Consider the following 11,102-nt stretch of genomic DNA (forward strand, 5'->3'; position numbering starts at 1 on the left):
AATATATAATATTCTACGATACATAGAGACTCTCCGTATATATAGACACGGTTACAATGTTTATAATGTTTGTTCAACACAAAGACTATATTATATTACTCTTAATACGTACTTAATATAACACGTACTAAGGTAAAGCTTACTATGAATATAGTAAATTTCGGAATTATAGTATAATACGCTAATTTCTCCTCTATAGCCTCCGGTAAGGTATCGAAGGGCTTGGGTTGTAATTATAGTATTTATACTGTAATAGGATGCCTTATCAATGAACTATATAGAGGAGTTGTTCTACGCTACCGATAACATAATACTATCGTTTTGGCTAAATATAAAGAGGTATCCTTACTAGTAGAAGATATAAGATTTATAATAGTATTATTACTTTATCTATACCTGAACTCTTTATATACCTACTAGTATTCCTCTAGTAGCAATACTCTAAGTACTACTTAAGCTCGCGGAATCTTATTAACCTTATTTTATAAGTCTATAGTACTATCGTCTAGTATAGCCTTCCTTCTTTTTTGTTGTACTATACCAGTTTAAGTAAAGTATTCTAGAGACTCTAAGAAATATTATATAATTCCTTCTCGAAGTTTCTAGAGCTTTTTTATATATTATTGTTATCGTTAGTAGGCTTACTAGGTAGTATTGTATTGCATTTGCTTTGTAAAGCTAGTACCTAATAAGATGTCGAAGCGTATTTATTAGTAGTATACGAGTTAATATTACTATTACTATTACTATTACTATTACTATTACTATTACTATTGCTATTGCTATTGCTATTACTATTACTATTACTATTACTATTGCTATTGCTATTGCTATTGCTATTGCTATTACTATTACTATTGCTATTGCTATTGCTATTACTATTGCTATTGCTATTGCTATTACTACTGCTACTAATAACCTAGTATATACTATCTGCTCTAATATATAATAGTATTAGGCAAGTGAAATAGTTAAGTTAGTATAAGTATGCTTTATTTACAGTCCTTCTATAAATATGCTAGTATATACGCTACGTCTTAGATTCAACGGTTGTATTCTTTATAGATATAGCTTCTAGATATTCATTGACGTATTCATAGTATAAACTTTACAAATTGTATAAATAATATATTCTATATAATATAGAGGACAGTATATACAAATACTAGTTAATATAATCTTGACAATACTTATATTTTTGAGACCCTAGTAATGATATATTATAACCGGAATACTATACTTTATTACTCTTCAATCTTAAATACTCCCCCTTTTCTACCCTACTACTACCTCTCGAGGTAGTATATTATCTTTACCTCGAATGTCTAAGTAGATCTAAGAATATACGCTACTGGTGTGATAACGCCAAGTCTAGTAATAATATGAACGTAAAGTAATATAAGGGTGCTAGTCCTAGTCTTGTGTAATAATATCGGTATTATCTGTAAATAGAACAATAGATTATTAGATTGTAGATTAGTAAAAATCGTATAGACCCTAGAGCTTTCTATCGTTATTGTTAGTCACTATTTTCTAGAATAAGGCTTATTTATGATCATTCTGCTATATATCTATAAAAAGTTATTACAAATATCTTAGGGGACTAGTAGGGCTAGTTTTCGTACTAAAATAAGTCTTTACCGGAGCACGTATAACTGTAACAATATACTATATACGTCTTATCTATAGTATAAGTAGGTTAGCCGCTACAACGCTATTGTAATTATACTTAATGTACTTACGAAGTAATAGCGCTAGCTATTATAGTAACACGATAGTAATTCTTTATCGTTTAATTGTTTAGATCCTCGAATAGCCTTATACAATCGCCTCTAGAAGACATAAGTAGACGCTATCTCGGCGTAAGACATCGTACAAGTAGTAGGTCCTTGTCTAGTAGGTAAGGTAATAAATAGATTATAGAAACTAATAATAGGTAGATGGGAAAGGAAACCTCTACTATACCAATTTTTGTAACGCGTAAAGAAGAAGGTATTAAGAAAACAATAAAAGAATGCATTATTGAGTTTAGCTTCTAAACAGGCTTATTAAAGTTGTATCTAATAGATTCCTATCCTTGAAGCTTACGGCTTAGATATTAGTACCTTTAAAAGGTTAGAGCGACTTAACGCTTTAATAGAGATAGTAGATCTATTACTATATTAGTATTAATCTATCGTCTAAGGATATAGTATTAGTAAGTATATAAAGTTATAAGTATCTCAGTCCGCTATTGTTAGTAAGCAGCCGGTCCGTTAGGATACGTTGTAACTTGAAATCCCGTGTATAGATTCGACAGCATAGGCGACTATATGAGTTGATTAGTTGACTGCGTGATTTCGTACGTCGGATGCTCCTTGCCATCTTTAATCTGATAGTAGGTAGACACAATTCTAACGGTTGTATTACGAGTAGGGAATTTAGATTTATGTGCAGCACCCGATTCATTTTAAGACGGTATTGTCCGCCTTAGCGGTAGCCTTTACAATATGAGAATTTTCACTAGTTTCTAGAGTTTTGGATGAGTATTTTTTCTGTAGTTCTCTAAAATTTGTTTTTTTTTTGTTGATTAGAGATATCAATTGGACTTGATTCTTTTTTTATCTAGCTCGTAGATATTATTGCTTGGCTTTTGGAATAGTGTTTCTGTTATTATTCTAAAATAATTTCACTAAATGCATCAAATTCAAAGGTATCATATTATTTCACTATAGCGGTTATGAGATTATAACCTTTTCCTAGGTTAGGAAGAAATCTGCTCGGCCTCTAGAGTGGTTACATAATCAGGATATATATCTATAACCCATGTAGTCACATAATGCTTGTATATTCAGATTATCTGACCAATTATAGCAAAGCCTCTAGTATCTTCTAAAACACTCTAGAAACAACTTTCTAGAGAGGTATAACTAATTACCTCTAAGGACATATAAGCGATTTCCCGCCAATAATATAAGCTTAAGTATATAGAAGCTTAAGTATATAGAAGCTGAAGTATATAGAAGCTTAGGTATATAGAAGCTGAAGTATATAGAAGCTGAAGTATATAGAGGCTTAAGTATATAGAAGCTTCTAGTAGTATTATATATTGCGTAGTAGAGACTTCTATAAGCGGTAGTATATAGCTTGAAAAAAAAAGAAATCTTGAATAATAGACTAGAAAACTATACTACTCTACTATCCTGAATCACGCGAGTTTTGCCTACTACCTAATATATTACCTAGAAGAACGTATAGACTATAAAGTTTGTATGTAGTATATACTATATATACTGGCTTGCGTACGCTATACTAAACCGAGCTAATTATACCGACTTCGAGACTAAAAACAAGACCGAGAGTAAGATACTAGTGACCGCGCTAACGGCGATATACTACTCGATTCCTAAGTATACTGTTTTTGTATCGCAAATAGACGTTGTCGTTGTAGTATACCGCTATCGCGAAATCCGTCAAATTTGAGCTGTATATGTATCTATAAGCCCGACCTAAATAGGAACGATACTCTAAATTATATCTAAAGAAGTACGAGGGGCATTTATGAAAGGCGGGAGGATAGATTTCAAAAGGCGGGAGGGCCTTGCTACAACTTTGCGTACTAAATTCCAACTATACTCGATAGCGATAAAATACGACGACAACTTGTCCTACTATTACTTCTCGTCCTCCTATTGCTTCTCGTCTCGCTATCGCTTCTCGTTTCGCGGTCCCTTTACGTCTCGCTGTCGCTCTCGCGCCCTGTGTCGCTATCGCTCTCGCACCTTGTCTCGCTGTCGCTTTTAAACAAAGTTGGAAATTGAGTTATATATACGCAGAAGTTGCAGCCTTAGGCTTTGACTTAGTAAAGCCCTCCCGCCTTTTAAACTTTATGCTCCTACCTTTTGTAATTCCCTAGTCCGAGCCTTTCCAAATATTATTTCGCGAATTGCCTTATTCGAAATTTCTAGACAGTTCTTTATAGGAGACCTTCTCTAGAGAGTCCTAAAAAAGGCTAGTATTAATTCTCAGTTTTTATATTAGAACAAAGTTCTCAATTACTCTATTTCTCTCTTTACTTAGATGACTTTTCTAGGGAGCCCGTAGCCTATAGTAGTCTCTTTTACGCAGCACTATCGAGAGATAGAATAACATAGTTTACTAGGAACCCTCAGTAGGACCTACTAGTCAAGCGGTATATATCTTGGGTAGAGACCGTAAAGCTAAAGATCTAGGGTTCTAGAGGCATCTTCTCTCTAAAAAAGCTCGAGAATCTTCTTTTGAAGAACAAAAAGGAAGTCCGGAGTTCTTAATATATCAGATCTAAGCAATAAAACCATTATCCGTTAGCACCTGAAATAACAAGACATTTAAGAAGTATAGGTACTAAGAATATTGTCCTATTTAACCGAAAAAAGCTGTTCTGGCGTATTAGAAGACGGAGAAGATAAGCACTGGCTACTATTCAGTTAGGCGTTGAAGAAAGGCCCCTTCTATAAATTAATAATAAGGACATAGCTAAGGATGTTTAGAATATATTATAAGAGCTCTATTCTAGTAACGGTTTCAACTCTAGAGCTATTCCAAACGATCCCAGAAAACGCTAGGGCTATAGAATTGTTTTTTAGTACAATAAGACAACTCTATGACCAACTAAATTCCAAGGGCATAGAGATCTCTTAACAACCTAAACGACGATAATAACTCCTTCCTTACTTCTTCTACTCTGTAAACTTTCTAGAAATCAGGGGAAAATCTTAAAGGAAGGAGGTCCTATAGACTCTACTAAGTAAGTATTGTTCCTATTATAAAGAGGAAGAGCACGTAGAATCCAAAACTTCAATAAACATCCTAATCAAAGACCTCGTTGGTAGAAGAGAAGATCTAATAATAATAGCTCTTCTATAAAATAACAAGGAAAAAGGGGGAATTATATGCGGCGGGAGCAAAAATTCTAAATGGCGGGAGGTCAAGTTTGCCTAAGGTACGCGTGTTCATATCGCGCGGTGTCTATCGCGTAGTGTCCATCGCTATGTCCATCGCTGTGTCTATCGCTGTGTCTATCGCTATATCCATCGCGTGTCTATATCGCGCCGTGCCTATCGCGCCGTACCTCGCTATGTCTATATCGCGCCGTGTTCATATCGCGCCGTGCCTATCTCCATCTCTATCTCTATCTCCATCTCTATCCCTATACCTATATCCGTCTCGATCTCCGTCTCGATCTCGTAATTGCCTAGGGACCTTGTCTTGTCTCAGTTCTCTCAAAAGTACCTAGGGAGGCAGTAGGAGGTAGCGAAGGACTGTAAGCAAGAAATTTGGCCTCCCGCCATTTAGAATTTTTGCTCCCGCCGCATATAATTGCCCGGAAAAAGTACTAAATTCTAGAGAAGTAGAACAAGAATAAAAAGAAGAACGGGATCGAGAATAAGAACAAAAAGAAGCCGAGGTTCTCTTCTTGTCTCTTGAATACCTATCTAGACTCGAGATTTCTAGAAATAATTAGGTACTATGCGATATGTAATAAACGATAGGTCGTATTTTACGACTTTTCAGTACTAAAGCCGGCCCTTATAGCTATAGTACACCTCTCTGCCTTAGGCTACACTTTCCAGGATATTATATTCTATATATATATTACTTATACTACTATATAGGCGGACTTATAAAAGGCGGGAGAATGAATTATAAAAGGCGGGAGGACGCTTCAGTGCCCCTACATATATCTTGATATATTATTTGTATATCGGGGCACTAATAAAAGGCTAAAGCGTAGATTTTAAAATTCGGGAGGACCCTGCTAAGCAAAAGCGTAAGGCTGCAACTTCTGTATATACAACCGCTAGCGTATAACTTAAATTCCAACTTTTGCTCGATAGCGATAGAACACGAAAACAATATATAGTATACTAGTACAAATATTATAGAGAAGGCTTAGAATAATCGTAGCAATAATATATATATATCGAAAGGCTTAACCAAAGGCATAATATAGTATTATACAAATTCTTAACTAAAGAATTTAGCTTCTTACCTATACCATCTTAGTCTAGAACCCCTTACAGAACTTACCAACTACTCTATACTATAGGCTTTGCTACTATCTCTAGTATTAGCTAACTATAGCCCAGAGAATTCCGTTCGACTATATAGTCTAAGTTATACCTTATGTACTATCCTATTACGATCAGTAGCGAGAGCGGCAATCTACGCTTATATAACGGCTTGTTACTATAGTAGCTATATGAACTGCTTGTTTATAACTACTAGAACGTTAATAATAGTATTAATAGTATAGTAGAATAGCTAGTTAACAAATCGCGTAGAGGAGTTATTCTACGCTATAGATAATACGTATATATAGTAGTCAATATAGCTATCGTAGAATAGTATTATCTTAAGAACTAGAGTTAGTACATTATTACGAGTACTCGCTATCCATTTTCAAAGCCCTATATCTATATATACCTCTACCTACCAATAATACTTTTACTATTACTAGTATTATTGTCGCTAGTATCGTCGTATATAGCGTATATAAGTATCGCTAAGTAGGCGTCTTTAAAGAGCTGCTCGGTTTTACAAAGCGATATATTCTATATAGTATAAGGAACTCGATAGCGAGCTCGCATTATATACTATCCTCGCTCCTCTACTATCTAAAGATCTTATAGGCCTATACCTCTACTATAGTATCTATATACTATACATAGAGTATAGCTATATAGTTGCGGTAGTAAATAATAAGATCCGGCTCGTTAATACTACTAAATACCTACTTATACCTCTTGAAGGGCTTTATTAGGTACAAGTATATATACTAGCATTATAATAACGCTAAGTCTAGTACAATAGTAGGCCGGTAGTGTAAATCATATATAAATTATTAGTATTAGTTAAATAAAAGTATATAGCTGTTATCCTTAAAGAGTACGATAAGTTGTAGATTAGCAAAGAAAAGCGTATAGAGTCTATTGCTATTATCGTCGGTTACTATATTGTAGAGTTAAACCTAAATGCCCTAGGCAATAAGGCCTTAGGTATACTTCTCCGCTTACGAAGAATTTTCTTGATATACTAGAAGGTATAACAGCGACAGTAACAATATATATACTTACAAACTTAGTATCTATCGCTCTAGCAACTTTAATCTTACTATCTTTCTATTAGTAGTATACTATTCTATATACTACGACTACGTATATATATATGTTCGTATATATGTTTATAAATGTCTTTGTATAGAGGAAATACTATTAGTATTATATGCTAAGAGGTATGCCTAAGCTACATACTTTAGGGTTAACCCTAAGAGGCCTCCTACTATATAAAATCTATACTCTTGCTATACATAAAAACCTACCTACTGCTATTAATACTATATCTCTACTATCTAATTAGCTCTATAACTGCTACGTTGCTATCGAAGTTTTCCTAGCCTAGTTAGCCAGAATAGTAGTAGTTTTGGTCGATTCTAAAACTATTATTAGTACGGAACGACCTCTAAACCTTCCGAAGCGCAGCGTAGGTCAGGTGCAGGGGGGAGTAGAGTACTAATCAATCTATAAAAGGGAGCTAGAAATCCTAGAAAGCGTACGCTCTAATTGGCGCGATCCTTTAGAGTAGAGCGCGCTAAAAATCTACTATCCGTGTTGCCTAGTGCACCCCTGCAAGCGGTAGTATACGGGTCAATAAAAATTACGTCTTAACGATAAACTGAATTACCCTACTACCCTAGCCTACTCAACACGTGTTTTTTTTTATATTTTCTATAGTCAATCAATATAGCGGCCTATATTAAGGAAGAAGAGCGTATTGCCGAAGCTATAGAATAGATAGCTAATAATACAGTATACCTACTAATAATAGAGATTACTAAATCGTTTGATGTTTACTACTAACGCCTTAGAAACCGAATCCTAGGTATTCCGAGTAAATATACGTATATAGCGACGAATCGCAAGCTTGATAATATATAGGAGAGGGCTCTAATTCGATATCTTGAACGCTGCGATAAGATTAGAGTTAGTATACGTATACGGTCGCTTATAGTATCGGCTAATTCGATTCTTGTACAAACTTACGTTAGTACCGAACCGCTACCTATAGTAAGCGCTATATAGGTATTACGCTAGCTCGTACGTTACCTAGAATAGTTTAAGAGAAGGACTATACCGTTAGACGCGTTACGTTCGGCTATGTACGATATTAGCGATATTAAGTAGTAGTTTACTAAGTTCCGCTATATATATATTAAGAATAGTATTACTACGTCGAATCTATAGAATATAGACGAGACTAGCTTCCGGATTAGTATCGCTAGTAGGCAGACGGTACTTATATAGTACCTACGGCGTCGAAACTTCCTACTAGCCGTAAACAATCGTAAGAGCCTTACGTACGTAAAAGCTATCTTAGCGGCCGGCGCTACGGTACCTTCTATACTTATCTTATAGGGCAAACTGTATATAGCTACGTAGTATACTAATCTTAACGACGACACTATAGTTAGAGTAAGCGGCTTAGGGTATACGAACGATCTTATATACCTAGAGTAGCTTAAGCACTTTAAGAAATATAGTCGTATTAGTATAGTTAGGGCTAAGAGGGTGCTTTTAATAGATAGATATAGTAGTTACTATATAAAGGAGTTTATTAAATTCTATAATAAGTATCTTATTATTCCGGTCGCTCTACCGGCCTACTCTACCTATATTATATAGCTATTAGACGTTATAGTATTTCAACTATATAAGTATTAGTACGCTAAGGCTATTAATACGGCTATTCGATTCGGATATAGCGATTATAATCGACTCGAGTTCCTTACTAACTTCGAGCGGTTCTAGCGTCGAGCCCTAAAAGCTAGTACCCTATATAGTACGTTCGAGAAGACTAGTATATAGCCTATTAATGTAGAGTATATTATCGGATACTTCTGCGTAGAGATAGAATAGTAGTAGCTTACGAATACCGTCGATACTTAGCTATCTACCGACGAATTCAGTACCCTGAAGACAGTCCGCTTACTCCGACGATTCGTTAAGTATATTAGCTAATAGGATATACTACGGTTATTAAAAAGAGAGCTTTCTAAACTATTGAAAGGTACTTAGATATAGGCAATCGACGGTACGGAAGCAATTAACGAACTCTGCTGCTTAACCGTCGTAGAAAACGTACGTAGGGTACGCTCTTAGATCAAACGTTCGAGTCTATAGCGAGGAGGTATTATACTAGTATCTAAGGTACGTAAGATATAGCGAGAGAGAGAAGAGAGTAATTTATATAAGGTACGTAGGGTATTGAAGCGAGCAGAGGAAGCAGATATAAGAGCGAGGATTGCAGGAATTAACAAGTACGTAAGAGGTATACAACGCGTTCGAGCGTACGTAGTACACCGCAAAGTTATTGTCTATGCCTTCCTACAGGTAATAGACGAATTGGTAGGTAAGACAACGCGTATAGAATAGGCTAGGGTAGTAGGGTAATTCAGTTTATCGTTAAGACGTAATTTTTATTAACCCGTACACTACCGCTTGTAGGGGTGTACTAGGCAACACGGATAGGCCCAATGCGTTACTACCTTAAAAAACTGCCTACCTAGCCCTATAGGCTACTTTACCTAAGAGCGCGTTCGCTTGTATACCTTATAGCTTCTAGCTAGAAGCTATAAGGTTATCTTGTACTATAAGACGGTCGCGTTCGCTTGTTTACCTTATAGCTTCTCGCTAGAAGCTAGGCTTCTAGCTATAATGTAGATACTACGTTGATCTTATATAAAAGGGGTAAGGTACGCGTTCTTAACGTAAAAAAGTACGCTAAAATGCGTTAAATCGCCTTCTCGCCAGATTAACCTTATTTTCTCGCTTCTAAGTATAAGGACCCATTTTTATTACAGGTAGGTACGGGTAGGTACGGGTAGGTACAGGTACTCCCCGCCTTCTAGTATCTAGTCCTAATATAGTATAATCTATACTATATAGGGGATAAGTCCTTACCTTATATATAAGGTTTCTTACCTTGTATATAAGGCGAGTTGTTATAAGAACACAAGCGAACACCCCCGGCTTATAGCTTTAGTTATAACGACCTACATTTAAGAGAGAGAGTTTACGTAGCGTTAGCTTCTGGCTAGAAGCTATAAGGAACAAGCGAACGCGCTCTAAAATTCAAATTCAGAAGAGAAGAACAAAGAGAAGAACAAGGAGAGAAACAAAGAGAAGGACAAAGACAAGGACACAGAGAAGGACAAAGAGGAGGACAAGGACAAGGAGAAGGAGAAGGAGAAGGAGAAGGAGAAAGAGGAAGAGGAAGAAGAAGAGGCCTACCTCGAAGAAGAGACAGAGGATATACGCGCGCGCATGCGCGCGTATAAGAATTGAGATTGGTACGTACTCCGTACTACTAACGGGCAGGCCCGTAGGACATATTAGACAGAGATACTAGACCTAAATAGACCTTATTCTACCTACCTAGCGGTATTATTCTATATACTATTCGTAAGCTCTCTTAGCTTTACGGACTAGTATTTAGGTTACAACTTAGCGTCGCTAGTAGCTAGGAGAATTGTTGTAGTATCTAATTTACCTACTTTCTTATAGTAGTATTCTCTATATACAATATATAGATAGAATATATATATATATAAGATTAGTACGCATTCTGTACTACTAACAGGTAGGCCTATAGGACATATTACAATTATTAGTGTCTATAATCTTAAATACCTATATAGACCTAAGACAAGTAGAGGCAGTAGCTTAAGAACGAGCGTATAGCTATACTACAGTTAAGGCTAGGTTAGAGGCTACTATTAGGTCGCCAAGTTTGAACGCTACTATTAGGTCGCTAAAGTTGATAGCTATTCTCTAGTCTATGATTAGCTAATACTAGAAGTAGGAGCAAAACCTATAGTATAGAGTAGTTTATGTTCTTAGGCTTAGCGCGAGATTGCCTATAGGCCTACTATTTATAATTCCTCTTGTCTAGGGCCGAGGATAGAGCCTTACTAACTTTGTATTCTTAGTTTTCTTTTTAGAAGAACTTAGGTTACTATATTACTAAGTAAGTCTTAGATTTAGGTACATAGGGTTGTTTACTTAATATATTTGACTATAACCTTA

The 11,102-nt window shown here is 35.7% G+C and overlaps 1 protein-coding gene across 1 annotated transcript; it reads left to right on the forward strand.

Moving 5' to 3' along the window:
- Window positions 1–693: 693 nt before the first annotated feature.
- SEPMUDRAFT_114061 (uncharacterized protein) lies at window positions 694–10,361 on the forward strand (the record flags this gene model as incomplete). The annotated part of the gene is made up of 2 exons (XM_016901073.1): window positions 694–703; window positions 10,159–10,361. The coding sequence occupies 2 exons, from the start codon at window positions 694–696 to the stop codon at window positions 10,359–10,361; spliced, it is 213 nt and encodes a 70-aa protein (XP_016763051.1).
- Window positions 10,362–11,102: the final 741 nt, after the last annotated feature.

Source organism: Sphaerulina musiva, assembly GCF_000320565.1.
Source record: "Sphaerulina musiva SO2202 unplaced genomic scaffold SEPMUscaffold_2, whole genome shotgun sequence".
NCBI classification, from domain to species: domain Eukaryota; kingdom Fungi; phylum Ascomycota; class Dothideomycetes; order Mycosphaerellales; family Mycosphaerellaceae; genus Sphaerulina; species Sphaerulina musiva.